Genomic DNA, 20,343 nt, shown 5'->3' with positions numbered 1-20,343 from the left:
CAAAACACATTTGTTCATAGCGGCCTATCATGTTCCCTAATCAAACTCATTTTATGTTTGTGTGTGTGTGTAGCCCATTCACTATCTCCATCTACCCCCCACTCCCTGAAGATGGCTGGACCATCATTGTAAATACATCATTGTAAATACACACCTGTACTTTGTATCTCCCCACCTTTACTGTAGATTGTAAGCTCTCACGAGCAGGGTCGTCGTATTTTGTTTTATTCTGCTTTATTACTGTATTGTTAACATTGTTACCTATGACTGTTGTGTTTGAAACTGTTAAACTGTAAAGCGCTGTGGAATATGTTGGCGCTATATAAATAAAGATTATTATTATTATTATTATTATTATTATTATATACTCACCTTCCGGTGGCCCAAGGATCCAGCCTAGGCCTTTAGCGATGCTCCCGTCAGGTCCGTTCCCAGTGATGCTTTGCTGCAATAACCCGTGATGATGTAGCGGTCTCGTGAGACTGCTATGTCATCTGGAGTCATTACTGCAAAGCATTACTGGGACCAGAGCATCGCAAGGAGCGGGAAAAGCTGCCGGGGACGCCAGAAAGTGAGAATATCACGATTTTTTAAATTATTATTTTTAACATTATATCTTTTTACTATTGATGCTGCATAGGCAGCATCAATAGTAAAAAGTGAAGCGGTGTTTAAATCCCGCCCCAATATCGCTGATTGGTTGTGCCAGGCCGGGCGCGACCAGTCAGCGACGCGGGATTTCCGTTACAGACAAACAGACGGAAGTGGACCTTAGACAATTATATATAGATGAACCTCATCTGCCATTTTCTTGACATTAATCCAGTTTGTCCAGATCAACCTGTAGGTGTAACATAGTCTGTGAAACAGAAAAAGTATAATGAAATTTACCTTCTACATCATTTATAAAGAGGTTAATGGTCCAAATTAAAGGTTGGTATGAATCGATTCACAGGACAAGGTCCAACAGCCAGGTCAGTAATGTGTGGCAATCGGACGGAAGCCCTTAGAATTGCTTCACACCTCCTGGCATCTGCAATTCCTCTTTTGAACATGTGCGTCAAGCTGCAACTATAGATAAACACTGAAATAAAATGATTTTTTTTATATTATTGGATCAAGGCTCTTAGTGCAACCCAAAACCGTGAATTGTATTTTCCTTCAAGCAGCAACGCTGACTTCGTACCAGGCCAGCTAACGAAAAGAGAAGCTAGGAAAGTAGTCGCGTAAGAGGCAATTCTCAGTACTTCCATCCAGTGGCCATGGATCATTGGTGTGAACGGTGTTCTGAAAAATCAATTCTGCGAAAAATGATTAATTGGTGACTAAACTTTTAATATGATTTTTAGCTAAAGTAAACCATCGGGCAATGACTGGAGCAATTAGGTGAGGGACAGTAGTAAATGCTTTAGGGAAAACTTATCTACTGGTAGGCCCTTGTCCAGATTCCAACCTACTACTTTATGCACAGGAGGTTGTTTCAAACAAAAGTAATGATGAACATGATTCCATGTGGCTCTTGGCCAGAATTCTCATTCTTCATAGGTACTATGAAAATTGTCCAAATACTATTTTATGGAAAAGGATTTACTGATGTTTCAGGAAACAAAGGCATAACATTTTTACATAAATATCATAACACATTAGTATTTGCAAAAGGTAACATAATTTAACCCACTTGCACCTTGTAGAGGTACTTCTTAAGGGTCATAAAATAAGAACATATTGAAGGCCTTTTTGGCAAGGATGTCAGCCTGACTCGGTGTCTGACTTTGAAAAGCCATTCAGGCAAGTCAACGAAGATCAAGATCTCTAGAGGTTCAAGCTGTGACATATGCTCGTGCGCACATAATTTATTTCAGCAAGCTGGGAAGCTGTTCTATAAAACATGGAAACCATCCCACCATTCCGCTGCTTAAGTAAGGCTCTGAGCATACATAAGTAGCAAAAGTGCTTACAGCTGTACAGAAAATAATAATATGCATCCCATGACCAAGTGGCTGGGCAAAGGACAGATTAAGTATTAACAGGAACACTCTTAATAGCTTTGACATTGTAAACATGCCAAGATCTCTAAAATCATGTGCTCTCCCTTCTGTGCAGATTCATTACCGATATATATTAGGGACTGTACCAATTTTATTTTAGGGACTGTACTCAATTAATCTAATTGATTAAGAAATATATTCCAGGTCCAGGTACTTTTTAGATATATAAAAAATATGTAAAAAGTATTTTAAGAAACAACACTGTTCTTTTTTGCAGTTTTGTTTTTTGGTGTCCCCTGAAAGAAATTTCACATTTTATTTCCAGCAATGTCCTGAAAATCACTTTAGTCATCTGAAAATTAATCTGTTAATCCCAGTCTCTAAATTCTGCACATTCCATGAGCGTCTGGGGGAGGGAGAGCATCTATGAGAACATGTCTTTGATTGGAGACTAAAATAGTTTGATAAGTATTTCAGGACTGGTTTATAGAAACTAGGAATATCAGACCATGGATACAAACCACCACATTTACTCTGGTGTCCAGCAGACAAAGGCTATGCTATGCCTATACCAATTAAAGGGTGTATTTTAAGAGTAAACTTTTTGTTTTTATTTACTGTTTCAGCAAAAAAAAAAAGTTTATATATTTATCGTATGATTAAAAGTTAGGAGGAGCTGGACATTTACTATATACTGTAAATCTAGGCTATAAGACAAGTTTCTCAGTTACCCAAGACTGATTTGTGGGCAATTCGGATTTTATGATATGTATGCTGGTGATGTTCAGGTACTATTACATTGTCATTACTACACAGTAAATATACTACTAACCCGATCCACCTGATTGCAGTATATTTCCAGTGCAGGAAAACATCAGTAGATGATGGTTAGGTGGAGATTTAGGGTTTTGTTAGCCATTGTCTGGCACATGGCGGTGACCAATACATTTTTGGTGAGATATACTGAAGCCCTCTCTATTCTTGTCAGTAAGAATGCCACTAGCGGTCCCTTATTCACAGCTGAATGGAGTATACACAAGTGCCTCCTCTCAGGCTTTGAGGGAGCTTGGCTTCTCTCCCCATCTTTTCAAAGGTAGCTTTATATTTGCACACTATAATTGCTGGATGTTTTCTTTTCACCGGTTTCAAAAGGTCATGGCTCAGCAAGCCCACTCTGCTTTGATGCAAGCTTTGACCATTCCTTGAATAGAAATTTAGATAACATGACAAAATAAATGAAAGTGCTGCCTAAGTTAGAGAATGTATTATATAACCTGCATTTACACATGTGTATTAGCTCAGCATCCCTTTACTTTTGCCAAAGAGAGTAATGGATCCCTGGAGAAACATATAAACAAGCCCTTAAGGGGTCACACAACCAGTGTGAGTGTTGGACATATGTGAGATGGTCCAGTTGCTTGAGCAACATATCACTAAAAAGCTGTGCATAGACCCTCCCTGATAGTCTAAAACTGGACTAACAAAAACCACAATAGGGTCTGATAACAATTCAGATGATAGATGAGAAATTGCTCACCTGATTAGGGTTGTGTGTCTACAAGCACAGATGTCAGTTTAAAAATGGCTGCCGCAGACCCACAAGAAAGAGAGATGAATGCTGTAGAAGGCTTAACCCCTTCTCTTCCAGCATAAGACCCTCCTTGGTGGCAGAGACCCCGAGGTTTTTGTTCTATGGAGTCGTAGAAAGCCGATTCATTAAGACTGGCAATGTACATGCCAGACTTAATGAAGGGACGTGGTGGCGTAAGATGAGCTAAATTCATTAAGAGACACATACCGCTTAATGAATTCGGTACATCTTGTCAGTGTGCCTTTGCATGCCTCGGCAGAAATGCTACTCCAGTCAGGGACTAAAGTAGCATAAATTTTGATGAACTCAGCAGGTGGGCATCGCCACACCCTGTCCCGCCCATGCTCAACCCAGTTTGGTGGAGATGGCTGTGACTGCTGTGAAAAGGCCATCTTTGCATTCTGCAAAAATGTTGTGACTTTTCTGTCGTAAACTGTCGTAAATACTTGGTTGAATCGGCCCCTCAGTGTGCAATCGTACAATGCTTCTATGGGCAACTATATTCTTTACTGGTAATAATGAAGTCAAGGGGTGTCCGACAACATTGATCTATAAACCACGTGCATAAGCCTCTAAGATTGATGCAAATTCAGCCATCACTAATCAATAATATTCTTTTTCAGATTTAGCAAGTGCCAACATGTGTGTGAAATAGAATAGCTCCAAGAAAATGCCTATATTCAAATACAGGCATGGTACTTAATATGACTGCTTTTAGGGTGAAAACATGATCTATTTTTTTCTGAAATCTAAAATGACACATGACTAGTGTTGAGCGATACCGTCCGATACTTGAAAGTATCGGTATCGGAAAGTATCGGCCGATACCGGCAAAGTATCGGATCCAATCCGATACCGATACCCGATACCAATACAAGTCAATGGGACTCAGGTATCGGACGGTATTCCTGATGGTTCCCAGGGTCTGAAGGAGAGGAAACTCTCCTTCAGGCCCTGGGAACCATATTAATGTGTAAAAGAAAGAATTAAAATAAAAAATATCGCTATACTCACCTGTCCGACGCAGCCGGGACCTCAGCGAGGGAACCGGCAGCGTTGTTTGTTTAAAATTCGCGCTTTTACTTGGTTACGTGAGGTCCCGGCTTGTGATTGGTCAGGGCGGCCATGTTGCCGGGACGCGGACCAATCACAGCAAGCCGTGACGAAATTACGTCACGGCTTGCTGTGATTGGTCCGCGTCCCGGCAACATGGCCGCCATTAACCAATCACAAGCCGTGACGTCACGGGAGGCTGGACATGCGTGTATTTTGAAAAGCACGCGTGTCCAGCCTCCAGTGACGTCCCGGCTTATGATTGGTCACGGCGCCATGTTGCCGGGACGCGGACCAATCACAGCAAGCCGTGACGAAATTACGTCACGGCTTGCTGTGATTGGTCCGCGTCCCGGTAACATGGCCGCCATTAACCAATCACAAGCCGTGACGTCACGGGAGGCTGGACACGCGCGCTTTTCAAAATACGCGCGTGTCCAGCCTCCCGTGACGTCCCGGCTTGTGATTGGTTAATGGCGGCCATGTTGCCGGGACGTCACTGGAGGCTGGACACGCGCGCTTTTCAAAATACGCGTGTGTCCAGCCTCCCGTGACGTCACGGCTTGTGATTGGTTAATGGCGGCCATGTTGCCGGGACGTCACTGGAGGCTGGACACGCGCGCTTTTCAAAATACGCGCATGTCCAGCCTCCCGTGACGTCACGGCTTGTGATTGGTTAATGGCGGCCATGTTGCCGGGACGTCACTGGAGGCTGGACACGCGCGCTTTTCAAAATACACGCATGTCCAGCCTCCCGTGACGTCACGGCTTGTGATTGGTTAATGGCGGCCATGTTGCCGGGACGCGGACCAATCACAGCAAGCCGTGACGTAATTTCGTCACGGCTTGCTGTGATTGGTCCGCGTCCCGGCAACATGGCCGCCCTGACCAATCACAAGCCGGGACTTCACGTAACCAAGTAAAAGCGCGAAATTTAAACAAACAACGCTGCCGGTTCCCTCGCTGAGGTCCCGGCTGCGTCGGACAGGTGAGTATAGCGATATTTTTTATTTTAATTCTCTTTTTTACACATTATTACATTAATGTTGTTGCGATACCCGATACCCGATACCACAAAAGTATCGGATCTCGGTATCGGAAATTCCGATACAGCAAGTATCGGCCGATACCCGATACTTGCAGTATCGGAATGCTCAACACTACACATGACCCTATAACGACAAGTAGTCAGGAAGGAGTCCATCATATAGTATGGGAGGTAATCCATGCACTTAACTCCTTCACGACATATGATGTAAACTTACATCATATGCCGGCTCCCTGAATTTGATGCAAGCTTGCACACGAAGCCCGCAGCTTTAATCAGTCATCATGTGCCTCTAACAGCCACGCGAGGAGTGGTGCTCCGCCCGCGCCTGTTAACCTGTTAAATCCCTCTGTCAATCTCTGACAGCAGCATTTAACATGCATCAACAGGGAAGAACGTCGTTCCATGCTCCCATCTGCGCGTTCGCGATCACGGGGCAACGATGGGCTGTCATGAGAGCTGAGGATTTGCTGAAGCCCCCGTGTCTGTCTTTGCATTCATCCTGTGAAAGCCAACCTGTGGCTGATGTTCACAGGAGATCGTGAATACAGATACATAGAAGTGCTCATGCCCGGCTATGTATAGAACAAGTATGTATTGGATGATTGCAGCTTCAAGTCCCCTAAGAGGACTATTACATCCAGTAAAAAAGAGAAAAAAAAAGTTTTAAAAGATATGAAAAGAATTAAAAAACACAAAAGTTTAAATCACCCCTTTTTAACTTATTAAAAAAAATAATAAAAAATAAAAATAAAATCCATATATTTGGTATCATTGCTTTCCTAAAAGTCCGATATCCCGTATCCCAAAAAATGAAAGCGTTAAGAGTCTCAGAAAATGGCGACAAAAGCAAAAGAAAAATTCTTTCAAATTTCTGAACTTTTTTTTACCACTTAAATAAAAAAAAGATACATTTTTTGTATCTACATACTCATACTGATCAGGAGAATCATATTACCAGGTCAGTTTTACCATATAGTGAACATGACTAATAAAAATCTCCAAAAGTAATTGGGAGATTACACTTTCAACACACTTGGAATTTTTTCCCCGTTTTCCAGTACACTATGTGGTACAGTGAATGGTATCATTCAAAAGTACAACTCCCATAAAAAAACAAGCCTTCGTACAGCTATATTGACGGAAAAATATATGTTATGGCTCTTGGAAGAAGGGGTGGGTAAAAGATTAAAAAAAAGGAAAACCGCCATGGCGTGAAGGGGTTAAAACTTTTGATTCCCAGAAAACAAATTACATTTATTCATAATTGTAACCAAAATTTTCAAGAGGGATGGTGGCCCCAGTCACTGCAACAGTTAAAGCATACACTACACGTTATTTGAGGTCACATTTCAGAATAAGTTGTTGTGCATGTACTTCACTTATGCTGGTCATTATATAATTCCATTATTCACATTTTACTCTTGGCAAACTTTATGTCTGAAAGTCAGTTGTCTTTGGGAGAGATGGCTGAGACTAGCTGCTATGATCTCTTCCATATACAGCACACAGCGACATAAGCACAACTTCAGCAGCATGTAGGAATTTATGCAACAGTACTTAGCAGTGCAGGTGTGAATCCAGCTCTGGGGTGAGATCTAAAATTTACTAGAAAGTATCAACAAGTGTCTGTGCTCTCTCAATCTGTTCTTCTCTACCCGGTGTCCCTTGCGCTGTCTTCCCGCATTGGTAAGCTCTGCTTTTGACACTTTGACTTTGTGCTGTGAGGTACGTTTCACTCACTAGCCAATTTGATTAATTGACTTTTGCCAGCCTTTCCTTACTGCAACTCTGTATGCTGGCTATATGGGCGGTCTACACCGGGGGATACCCGCTGTTTTTAATCATCCTTATGCCCCTATTTAATACTGGTTTATGTATACTGTATGCACTTTATGCGTGTTTAATGTCAATTTAATAAAACATTACTATTTTTTAACTACCTATATGCTCCTTTGGTACTCTTTGTTCAATAGTTTCTATGGAGTTGGTTTCTTGCTTTGGTTGGGAGTTTTTCTGCACTACCTAGTGCTTTAATTTTTAATCTCCCTTTTTCGTCAAATATGTTGCCTGGTTTTGTTATTATTTATAATATTATGCCTAGAAATACAGATAGTGTATCAAAAGGTGGTGAAAAGCTAGCAGAATACAGATACAGATACAAGTGTTGCCACACACCGCTTCAAATTGTTTCATAAGTTACAAGAGAACGCCCTTTTACAGGCTAGAGAGGAGAACCTATAGTCTACACTGTGTGCAGAATTATTAGGCAAGTTGTATTTTAATCACATGGTACTTTTTATACATGTTGTTCTACTCCAAGCTGTTCAGGCTTGAGAGCCAACTACCAATTAACCCCTTTCTGTCATCGGACGTACTATTCCGTCCATGTGGGGTGGGCCCTACTTCCCAAGGACGGAATAGTACGTCCAGCGCGATCGGCCGCGCTCACGGGGGGAGTGCGGCCGATCGCGGCCGGGTGTCAGCTGACTATCGCAGCTGACATCCGGAACTATGTGCCAGGAGCGGTCACGGACCGCCCCCGGCACATTAACCCCCGGCACACTGCGATCAAACATGATTGCAGTGTGCCGGCGGTACAGGGAAGCATCGCGCAGGGAGGGGGCTCCCTGCGTGCTTCCCTGAGACGATCGGTACAAGGCGATGTGCTCACCTTGTACCGAGCGTCTCCTCCCTGCAGTCCCCGGATCCAAAATGGCCGCGGGGCTGCATCCGGTTCCTGCAGGGAGGTGGCGTCACAGCGCCTGCTCAGAGCAGGCGCCGGGAAGCCTCCCTGCTGTGCTGTGTGATCGCCGATCTGACACAGTGCACAGCAAAGTGTCAGATCGGCGATCTGTCACTTTACTGTGATGCCCCCCCTGGGGCAAAGTAAAAATGTAAAAAAAAAAAAATTACATGAGTAAAAAAAAAAAAAAAATCCTAAATAAATAATAATAATAAAAAAAACAAAACAAAACATTCCTTTAGCTAAATAACAATAAAAAAACAATAAAAGTACACATATTTAGTATCGCCGCGTCCGTAACGACCCGACCTATAAAAAAACTGTCGCACTAGTTAACCCCTTCAGTGAATACTGTAAAAAAAAAAAAAGAGGCAAAAAACAAAGCTTTATTATCATACTGCCGAACAAAAAGTGGAATAACATGCGATCAAAAAGATGGAAATAAATAACCATGGTACCGCTGAAAACGTCATCTTGTCCCGCAAAAAGCGAGCTGCGACACAACATCATCAGTGAAAAAATAAAAAAGTTATAGTCCTCAGAATAAAGCGATGCAAAAATAATAATTTTTTCTATAAAATAGTTTTTATCGTATAAAAGCTCCAAAACATAAAAAAATGATATAAATGAGGTATCGCTGTAATTGTACTGACCCGAAGAATAAAACTGCTTTATCCATTTTACCAAACGTGGAACGGTATAAGCGCCCCCCCAAAAGAAATTCATGAATAGCTGGTTTTTGGTCATTCTGCCTCACAAAAATCGGAATAAAAAGCGATCAAAAAGAGTCACGTGCCCGAAAATGTTACCAATAAAAACGTCAACTCGTCCTGCAAAAAACAAGACCTAACATGACTCTGTAGACCAAAATATGGAAAAATTATAGCACTCAAAATGTGGTAACGCAAAAAACAATTTTTGCAATAAAAAGCGTCTTTAGTGTGTGACGGCTGCCAATCATAAAAATCCGCTAGAAAACCCACTATAAATAGTACATTTATTTAGTAAATAGAAAAAAGTATTTATTTCCATTTTCCCATTAGGTTTAGGGCTAAGGTTAGGGTTAGGGCTAGGGTTAGGGTTAGGGCTAGGGTTAGGGTTAGGGCTAGGGTTAGGGTTGGGGCTAGGGTTAGGGTTACAGTTAGGGTTAGGGTTGGGGCTAAAGTTAGGGTTGGGGCTAAAGTTAAGGTTTGGATTACATTTACAGTTGGGAATAGGGTTGGGATTAGGGTTAGGGGTGTGTCAGGGTTAGGGGTGTGGTTAGGGTTACAGTTGAGATTAGGGTTAGGGGTGTGTTTGGATTAGGGTTTCAGTTATAATTGGGGGGTTTCCACTGTTTAGGCACATCAGGGGCTCTCCAAATGCGACATTGCGTCCGATCTCAATTCCAGCCAATTCTGCGTTGAAAAAGTAAAACAGTGCTCCTTCCCTTCCGAGCTCTCCCGTGCGCACAAACAGGGGTTTACCCCAACATATGGGGTATCAGCGTACTCTGGACACATTGGACAACAACTTTTGGGGTCCAATTTCTCCTGTTACTCTTGGGAAAATACAAAACTGGGGGCTAAAAAATAATTTTTGTGTAAAAAAAGATATTTTTTATTTTCACGGCTCTGCGTTATAAACTGTAGTGAAACACTTGGGGGTTCAAAGTTCTCACAACACATCTAGATAAGTTCCTTGGGGGGTCTAGTTTCCAATATGGGGTCACTTATGGGGGGTTTCTACTGTTTAGTTACATCAGGGGCTCTGCAAATGCAATGTGACGCCTGCAGACCAATCCATCGAAGTCTGCATTCCAAATGGCGCTCCTTCCCTTGCGAGCTCTGCCATGCGCCCAAACAGTGGTTACCCCCCACATATTGGGTATCAGCGTACTCAGGACAAATTGGACAACAACATTTGGGGTTCAATTTACACTGTTTCCCTTGGAAAAATACAAAACTGGGGGCTAAAAAATAATTTTTGTGGGGAAAAAAATAATTTTTATTTTCACGGCTCTGCGTTATAAACTGTAGTGAAACCCTTGGGGGTTCAAAGCTCTCACAACACATCTAGATGAGTTCCTTGGGGGTCTACTTTCCAAAATGGTGTCACTTGTGGGGGGTTTCAATGTTTAGGCACATCAGTGGCTCTCCAAACGCAACATGGCGTCCCATCTCAATTCCAGTCAATTTTGCATTGAAAAGTCAAACGGCGCTCCTTCCCTTCCGAGCTCTCCCTTGCGCCCAAACAGTGGTTTACCCCCACATATGGGGTATCAGCGTACTCAGGACAAATTGTACAACAACTTTTGGCGTCCATTTTCTCCTGTTACCCTTTGTAAAATATAACAAACTGGAGCTGAAGTAAATTTTGTGTGTAAAAAGTTAAATGTTTATTTTTATTTAAACATTCCAAAAATTCCTGTGAAACACCTGAAGGGTTAATAAACTTCTTGAATGTGGTTTTGAGCACCTTGAGGGGTGCAGTTTTTAGAATGGTGTCACACTTGGGTATTTTCCATCACATAGACCCCTCAAAATGACTTCAAATGAGATGTGGTCCCTAAAAAAAATGGTGTTGTAAAAATGAGAAATTGCTGGTCAACTTTTAACCCTTATAACTCCCCAACAAAAAAAAATGTTGGTTCCAAAATTGTGCTGATGTAAAGTAGATATGTTGGAAATGTTACTTATTAAGTATTTTGTGTGACATATCTCTGTGATTTAATTGTATAAAAATTCAAATTTGGAAAATTGCTAAATTTTCAACATTTTTGTCAAATTTCCGTTTTTTTCACAAATAAACGCAGGTAATATCAAAGAAATGTTACCACTATAATGAAGTACAATATGTCATGAGAAAACAGTGTCAGAATTACCGGGATCTGTTGAAGCGTTCCAGAGTTATAACCTCATAAAGGGACAGTGATCAGAATTGTAAAAATTGGCCCGGTCATTAACGTTACCCTTGGGGGTAAAGGGGTTAAGTAAATCAGGTGATGTGCATCTCTGTAATGAGGAGGGGTGTTGTCTAATGACATCAAAACGCTATATAAGGTGTGCTTAATTATTAGGCAACTTCCTTTCCTTTGGCAAAATGGGTCAGAAAAGAGATTTGATGTGCTCTGAAAAGTCCAAAATTGTGAGATGTCTTACAGAGGGATGCAGCAGTCTTGAAATTTCCAAACTTTTGAAGCGTGATCACCGAACAATCAAGCGTTTCATGGCAAATAGCCAACAGGGTCGCAAGAAGCGTGTTGGGCAAAAAAGGCGCAAAATAACTGTCCATTAATTGAGGAAAATCAAGTGTGAAGCTGCCAAGATGCCATTTGCCACCAGTTTTGCCATATTTCAGAGCTACAACTTTACTGGATTAACAAAAAGCACAAGGTGTGCGATACTCAGTGACATGGCCAAGGTAAGGAAGGCTGAAAAACGACCACCTTTGAACAAGAGACATAAGATAAAACATCAAGACTGTGCCAAGAAATATCTTAAGACTGACTTTTCAAAAGCGTTTAATGGACTGATGAAATGAGAGTGACTCTTGATGGACCAGATGGATGGGCCAGAGGCTGGATCAGTAAAGGGCAGAGAGCTCCACTCTGACTCAGACGCCAGCAAGGTGGAGGTGGGGTACTGGTATGGGCTGGTATCATCAAAGATAAACTTGTGGGACCTTTTCGGATTGAGGATGGAGTGAAGCTCAACTCCCAGACCTAATGGCAGTTTCTGGAAGACAACTTCTTCAAGCAGTGGTACAGGAAGAAGTCGGTATCGTTCAAGAAAAACATGATTTTCATGCAGGACAATGCTCCATCACAGGCCTCCAACTACTCCACAGCGTGGCTGGCCAGTAAAGGTCTCAAAGAAGAAAACATAATGACATGGCCCCCTTATTCACCTGATCTGAACCCCATAGAGAATCTGTTGTCCCTCATAAAATGTGAGATCTCGGAACAGTGTCTGGGAGGCTGTGGTGGCTGCTGCATGCAATCTTGATCTTAGGCTACTTTCACACTAGCATTTTTTTAATCCGTCGCAATCCGTCATTTTGGGCAAAAAACGGATCCTGCAAATGTGCCCGCAGGATGAGTTTTTTGCCCATAGACTTGTAATAGCGACGGATCGCGATGGATGGCCACACGTCGTGTCCGTCGTGCAACAGATCCGTTGTGTTTTGGCGGACCGTCGGCATGAAAAAACGTTCAAGTGAACGTTTTTTTATCCGTCATGTCCGCCATTTTCTACCGCGCATGCGCGGCCGAAACTCCGCCCCCTCCTCCCCGGACTTCAGAATGGGCAGCGGATGCGTTGAAAAACTGCATCCGCTGCCCACGTCGTGCACAAATTTCACAATGTGCGTCAGTATGTCGGCCCGACGCATAGCGACGGACCCGTACCGACGCAAGTGTGAAAGTAGCCTTAAACAGATCAAGCAACTGACAGAATCTATGGATGGAAGGCTGCTGAGTGTCATCATAAAGAAAGGTGGCTATATTGGTCACTAATTTTTTGAGGTTTTGTTTTTGCATGTCAGAAATGTTTATTTCTAAATTTTGTGCAGTTATATTGGTTTACCTGATGAAAATAAACAAGTGAGATGGGAATATATTTGGTTTTTATTAAGTTGCCTAATAATTCTGCACAGTAATAGTTACCTGCACAAACAGATATCCTCCTAAGATAGCCAAATAAAAAAAAACCCACTCCAACTTCCAAAAATATTAAGCTTTGATATTTATGAGTTTTTTGGTTTTGGGTTGGAGAGAACATAGTTGTTGATCAATAATAAAAATAATCCTCTAAAATGCAACTTGCCTAATAATTCTGCACACAGTGTAGTAGCCACAGTCCTCAAGAGCCCCCAACAGATCATGTTTCTGGATTTTCCTTAGTATTGCCCTGGTGATGGATTTCTTGCCTGTCCAGGTGATGTTCTGTTGGTGGCTCTTGTGGACTGGAGTTGGGGAACACTGCTATAGAAAATGTAAATGTAAATGTTATAGTATGAACTTTTAGTGGTATTTTAAGGTTTTGAATGGAATTCTGGAAGTACGTTACTATGTACAGTAAAAAGTTCCACCTGTGAAATGTCAAACAAGCCTGAAACAAGTCTTAAAGAGCGCTCAGAAAGTACTGACAGCTTGACTTATTGTTCGAGTTCACTGCTTCCAAACAACCAGCTGATTTCTTTGTGAATGTCCCAACCATGCAAATCAACCAACAAAGAGTGGTGAAAGCAAATCCAAGTAATTCTTCGAATTTTTCCTCTACACACACACACACGTGCGCGCAAACACTCATACAAAAACACACAAGCAACACAAGCCACATATACAAACAAATGAACACACCTACACAGGCATGCACACAAACACATATAAAACATATGCAAATCCACACAAATATATGCACACAGGACACATGCACACACATCACATACACACAAATACATATAAACACACATAACAGATGCAAACATATGCACACACAACCACATACACAACAGATGCACACACGCAACAGATGCACACATGCAACAGATGCACACATGCACACACAACAGATGCACATATGCACAACACATGCATTTCAACAAAAGATGCATACATATGCGCACCCATGTATGCAAAAACAGAATTTAATTGTACCAAATTGTCAATTATTTGTGTGTATAAATTGCAGCAAAGCTGAGTTTATGCAGCACAGCTCATGATATCCCACTGTTGTATGTAGTTTTACATGGGACTGCAGCTAACCTTATTTCATCATCATATTACAAACCATAAAATGACTTATAATTCTACTCCCTGAGTCTTGCTGTTATGCATTTTAATAGATAAATAGGTCATTAAGACATCATCTGGACATACCTCTTCGGAAGCTAAAACACCTTTTAATTTTCCGGTAAGTTGTTTTGGGAATAAATGAGGTGGTTGACAATGAAGCAGATGAAGTGGCTGCTGCATTTCGGTCTTCCAGCATCATACAGGTGCCAGCTTGTGTGGGTACTAGTGATGTCCTTTACAAACAGCATTTGGATAAGACCTTTGAGTCATTCCCTGGCCCAGGGATTTTCATCTTTAATGTCATCGTCTAGCTATTGTTTGCCTTCTTGCGTATTTACTTCATATTCTTTCTGTCAGTCTTGAAAGGTTACAAAAAAGGTTCCGGAAACATTACTCATCTTCTGCTGACATGTCTGGTGGTGCTCATGAACAATCACTTCACACCGTCAACTAGAACATCCAAAAGGCTGGTTGACAGAAATGCAGAACATAAAAAAGTAACTAAGTTACGTAAATAAGTAGACAATAAGAAACCGGTTTAAACTTTATCCAGATTCTTGAAGAACCACATAGAATAATGCCAATCCTGAAAATGTGGCCACCACAATACTATTAGATCTATGGGAGTAAATGTGCTGGTTGTCTGTGCTCATTCCCAGTGTTGCTGAAAGAAAGACAATGAAGTGACTTCCCAGGAAAGTTTTCTGTTCTTCTAGCTAGCACAACAGAAGCTGTGCCTTAGAATGCCCGTTGGCCAAGGTATTTTGGTTTCATGTGCCCGAGGCGCTGTGCATGCAGCAGGTGCAGTTCTGAGCTTCAGCAAGTTGTAAAGGAGTAAACAACTATCCCAGGCAGCAGTAGCAATGAAATCCCAGGCTCTGACTTTGAGTTGACTTCAAGCAGGCATCACGTGTGACAGCTTAGTGATTATTAAAGGTGCAGTCCTCCTCCGTCATTCCTTCTTCAAATAACCTCTACTTCTGCTTTTCACTTCATCTGCAATACTCCCGCGGATTTCTTTTCAGCAAGAATTTTTGCTGTTTAGATAACACATTGAAGTAAAATCCCGGAATAGACTTGTATATTTAAGTGTAGTAATGTGAATATTTAAAAATAAAGTAAAGAAATATCTGTAGAAAAATCAGGCAAAGGGAACATTTTAGAATGCATTTGCCTGGTAATCATGGGGCTATGTATTTTAAAGTTTGGTATACATTCATAGTAACACTTAAGAATTAGTGGTCTGCAGTTCAAAGGGGTGCAGACTTGGTTAAGATTCAATTTGCTTTCATTCATCTCTCCAAAATCTATTAGAAGGCAGCATGGTGGCTCAGTATTTAGCACTGTTGCTTTGCAGCAATGGGTTCATTCCCCCCAAGAACAACATATACAAGGAGTTTGTATGATCTTCCAATGTTTGCGTGGGTGGGTGTTCTCCCAAACTCCAAAGCCCTACTGATAAGGAATTTAGATTGTGAGCCCCAATGAGGATAGTGACAATGGTGTCTGTAAGGTGCTGTGAAATTAATGGTGCTATATAATTGAGTACAGTAAATAAAACATTAAATTGATGCAGAAAATGTGGTCAATGTAGACCAATGTAGACCAAAGATTATACTGGTCTTCCAACATCTAATGAGCCTGCAGAAACAATGTGTTGCAGTCTGTACAATGTACAATGTGTTGCAGTGTACAATGTCCAAGACACACCAAAAATTTCTACAATATACGGTAGCTTGGCCCTTACTTTTCAGATGTGGATTTATAAGGAAAACAATGAAACGTACATGAGGCAAAGTCCATAAAAAAGTGGATGGTAGTATGTGATTTTTGTTGGACTCTGTCTTGGTGCACAGCAGACTGTGCCTTCATCTATAATCAACTTTATCTTGACCCAGATTTGGTCTATAGTTGATTGTGTCCTGTTTTACAGTAGACTTTGTCTTGGTTTATACTGGACTATAATGTCTTGTCTTTGGTAGAGTATGTCTTGGGTTATAGTGGACTCTGTCTTGTCATATAACAGATCGGTCTTGGTTTACAATAGACTTGGTCTTAGCTTATAATGGACTGCACATTAGGCTATTGTGGACCGTGTCTTGGTCTTTTGTGGACTTCGTCTTGGCCTATTGTGGACTAGATCTTTACATATAGTTGACTGTGTATTGGTCTATTGTGGACTGTTCCTTGGTCTATGGTGGACTGTTGCTTTATCTATGGAGGACTTTGTCTTGATGTATAGTGGAATTTAGCTTGGTCTATAATGGACTATGCCTTCGTCTATAGTGGATTGTGTCTTGGTCTATAGTGGACTATGCCAGGGTGTATAGTGGACTTTGTCTTGGTCTATAGTGGACTGTGTCTTGGTCTATAGTGGGCTGTGTCTTGGTCTATAGTGGACTGTTGCTTAGCCTATGGAGGACTTTGTCTTGGTGTATAGTGGACTGAGTCTTAGTCTGTATGGACTGTGTCTTGGCCTTTTGTGGACTGGATCTTTACATATAGTTGACTGTGTTTTGGTCTATTGTGGACTGTTCCTTGGTCTATGGTGGACTGTTGCTTTATCTATGTAGGACTTTGTCTTGATGTATAGTGGAATTTAGCTTGGTCTATAATGGACTGTGCCTTAGTCTATAGGGGATTGTGTCCTGGTCTACAGTGGACTATGCCGGGGTGTATAGTAGACTTTGGCTTGGTCTATAGTGGACTGTGTTTTGGTCTATAGTGAACTGTGTCTTGGTCTATAGTGGGCTGTGTCTTGGTCTATAGCGGACTGTTGCTTTGCCTATGGAGGACTTTGTCTTGGTGTATAGTGGACTGAGTCTTAGTCTGTATGGACTGTGTCTTGGACTTTAGTAGAATGTGTCTTGGTCTATAGTGGATAACACTGTTCTGTATAGTGGACTTTGGCTTGGCCTATAGTGGATTTTATATTTGTTTATGGTGGACTTTGATTTTGTCTATTGTAGTTTGTGTCTTGTTTTATAGTGGACCCGAGATAGTTATAAAGTATAACATAACTGTAACATTGTTATATGTACATTATTACAGAATCTGTTCTTATAATTTTAGGCTTTAACACAATGTTCTCATAGTTTCACACTTACAGATGAGCATGTAAGAATTACTATAATCCTTTATCAATTGGCTTTCCTGTGTATTCTCGCTATTGCTTAGAGAAGCTCTTTAGCTGATCAGAATTACCTGCTCCTCCCTATGTGATACATCAATGTCCTTACATGTTGTACTTTTACATTGTATTTATTTTCGATAAATTCTCTGCAGCTTAGAATGATCCATCCTTTAATAATGCATGAGGGCACTTAGTATGCAAACACCCCTGTTAATGTCCTAAGCAATGTCCTAAGTGACTTTGGCAGTGGTGTTTATTCAGGTATCAAGAAAAAAGGAATCATATTGTAGATACCAGTTTTCACCCCCTGCAAGAACGAACAAACATTCATTTAATCATGTAGTTAATGATTAATAAGGCTGCCAGCTCACATAGCTAGCTTGATGAGGCAGGCCCTGTGATAGACCAAACACTGGTTCACTAATAAACCGTCTGCTGTCCACAAAAAGATGTAGCCATAAAGAATGCTCAGTAGAAAAGAAAAAAAACAGCATATGCAAGGCTTATCTATTAAATGGTAGTTATGGTCTGTTGGATTTACTATACAAAGTACACAAAGTACACTGAAGCAATAAACCAAGGTCGTCAACCGTTGCCTACAATTTTAGAAAATATAGAATTATGTAGACATTATGAGTATATAAGAACTGCTCATAAATAATACCGATTTATAGACAATTTGAGTCTTCACTATTGCTGTGCAATGTAGTATAAAACAAGGCTGATGACAAAAATGTGCAAAGACAATAGACAAAAATAGATATGTAAAACCATAACCTAACCGTAATCTCTACAGATAGAGTAGAAGAGGACACAGACTGAATGAGGTATTAATAGCAGGACTTAGGAATGTCCACATTTTTATGGTGCCTGCAAAACTGACCCTCAATGTAATCAGAAATTGGATTTTAATGTGGCGATACATTGTTTCATGGGTAGGTAAGAGGTACCAGATATAACTGGCAGTCACTTATCCCTGTGAATGGCATCCTACACAAGCCTGAGTGCTTTTTGAATATTAGGCAGACATCGCATGAATATTTGGTGGGTTAGTAAGTGATTGTTTTATTAATATTTTGCACCTGTGGTGCCCCTGACTTTATCATGGGGGACCTGCTGCATCCTGATGTGCATTTACATCTGGACATGGCATCGTAAGTATGGCTGCTATTTTTTCTGTGATGTTTCATGATGTAGTTTATTAGCATTAGAGGTACTGAGGACAGAGACAAAACTTAGGGTCTGCACAAGCTATTCTCATAATTGGCATGAAAGTAAAGGTTAAGGCAACAGCAAGTAGAACAGAAGGACTGAAAGAGCTCCTACATCTTCAATGAAATGAAATCCATGCCTGATTATCCCACCTCTTCCCCCTTGTTGGGGGGCAATCAGGAGTACTTTACATACATCAACCAGTCAGCCAGTCCGGTTAGAATCAGAGCATTTGGCCAACATTAACCCCTTCACGACCATGGATCCATGCGTTCAGGTTGGTAAGGACTAATGCGGCACCACGACTGCATATGGGGTGTCAGCATACTCAGGAGAAATTGCACAATGATTTTGGGGGTCTATTTTCTTCTGTTAGCTTTGTGAAAATAAACAAATGAGGCTAGAAGAACATTTTTGTGGAAAAAATTAGAGTTTTTATTTTCTCAGCTCAATGTTATAAATTTCTGTGGAGCAACTGGGGGTTCAAGGTGCTCACCACACATATACAGTAGGGGAAATAAATATTTAATCCCTTGCTGATTTTGTAAGTTTGCCCACTGACAAAAACATGAACAGTCTATAATTTTAAGGGTAGGTTAATTTTAACATTGAGAGATACAGTAGATTATCAAAAATAAAATCCAGAAAATCACATTGTATAAATTATATACAAGTATTTGCATTTTGCAGTGAGAAATAAGTATTTGATCCTCCTGGCAAACAAGACTTAATACTTGGTGGCAAAACCCTTGTTGGCAAGCACAGCATTCAGACATGTTTTGTAGTTAATGATGAGGTTGACTGTTGTGAATTCCGTTCTCGGGCTCCCTCCTGTGGTCGTGAATGGTACTTTGGTGAGTTCTGTCCTTGGACACCCTCTGGTGGCTTTGAGTGGAACTGCTGATCTTTGAGGTTGGCTTTCTCAGCTGCCCTCGTTTATTGCTTCTGCTCGCTTCCCTATTTAACTCTGCCCAGGTCGTTAGTCCATGCCAGCTGTCAATGTCTTAGTACTGGTTCAGATCTCTCTTGGAATTCTCAGATGACCTGACTACTCCAGCAGAAGCTAAGTCTGTTGTGAATTCCGTACTCAGGCTCCCTCCTGTGGTCATGAGTGGTACTTTGTGAGTTCTGTTCTTGGGCTCCCTCTGGTGGCTTTGAGTGTTACGGCTGGTCTGTAGCTGGACTCAAGCTGCCTCATTTCCTACTAGGCTTGCTGCCTATTTAACTCCACCCGGACCTTTACTTGTTGGCTGCTGTCGTTGTATTCAGTACTGGTTCAGATCTCTCTGGGACTTCCCTTGTGACCTGTCTCCTCGTGGAGAAGCTAAGTTCATTCTAGTCTATTTTTGCTCATTGCTATTTGAAAATGTTTCTCAGTATATGATGAGTTCAGTCCAGCTTGCTTATATGCTATTTGATTGCTAGCTGGAAGCTCTGGGGTGCGGAGTTGCACCCCTCACATCGTGAGTCGGTGTGGGGGTCTTTTTGTATTCTCTGCGTGGATAATTTTTGTAGTATTTTATACTGACCGCACAGATTCCTTGCTATCCTCTGACTAGTTATTAGCGGGCCTCATTTGCTAAAACCTATTTTCATTTCTATGTTTGTGTTTTCCTCTTAACTCACCATCATTATTTGTGGGGGCTGCTCTAACTTTGGGGAAAATTTCTCTGAGGCAGTGAGGCTTTGTTTCTCTCTAGGGGCAGCTAGTTTCTCAGGCTGTGCAGAGGCGTCTAGGCCGAGTTAGGAACGCTCCACGGCTGCCTATAGTGTGTGTTGATAGGATCAGGATTGCG

General features: G+C 41.4%; 1 protein-coding gene across 7 annotated transcripts in view; it reads right to left on the bottom strand.

Moving 5' to 3' along the window:
- The window catches only part of ARHGAP24 (Rho GTPase activating protein 24), a 1,388,018-nt gene that overhangs the window by 64,584 nt on the left and 1,303,091 nt on the right, over positions 1 to 20,343 (bottom strand). The window contains exon 1 of one of the 7 annotated variants that reach the window (XM_077275811.1): positions 14,287 to 15,066. The exons of the other annotated variants lie outside the window; for them this stretch is intronic. Within the exon in view, the coding sequence (XP_077131926.1) occupies positions 14,287 to 14,401 (115 nt within the window). The 5' untranslated portion in view covers positions 14,402 to 15,066. Of the gene's footprint in view, positions 1 to 14,286; positions 15,067 to 20,343 lie in introns of those variants that run through there. 7 annotated transcript variants of the gene reach the window in all.

The sequence above is a fragment of the Ranitomeya variabilis genome, chromosome 1 (assembly GCF_051348905.1).
Source record: "Ranitomeya variabilis isolate aRanVar5 chromosome 1, aRanVar5.hap1, whole genome shotgun sequence".
Classification (NCBI taxonomy): Eukaryota; Metazoa; Chordata; class Amphibia; order Anura; family Dendrobatidae; genus Ranitomeya; species Ranitomeya variabilis.
This window is presented reverse-complemented; position numbering and strand designations above follow the sequence as displayed.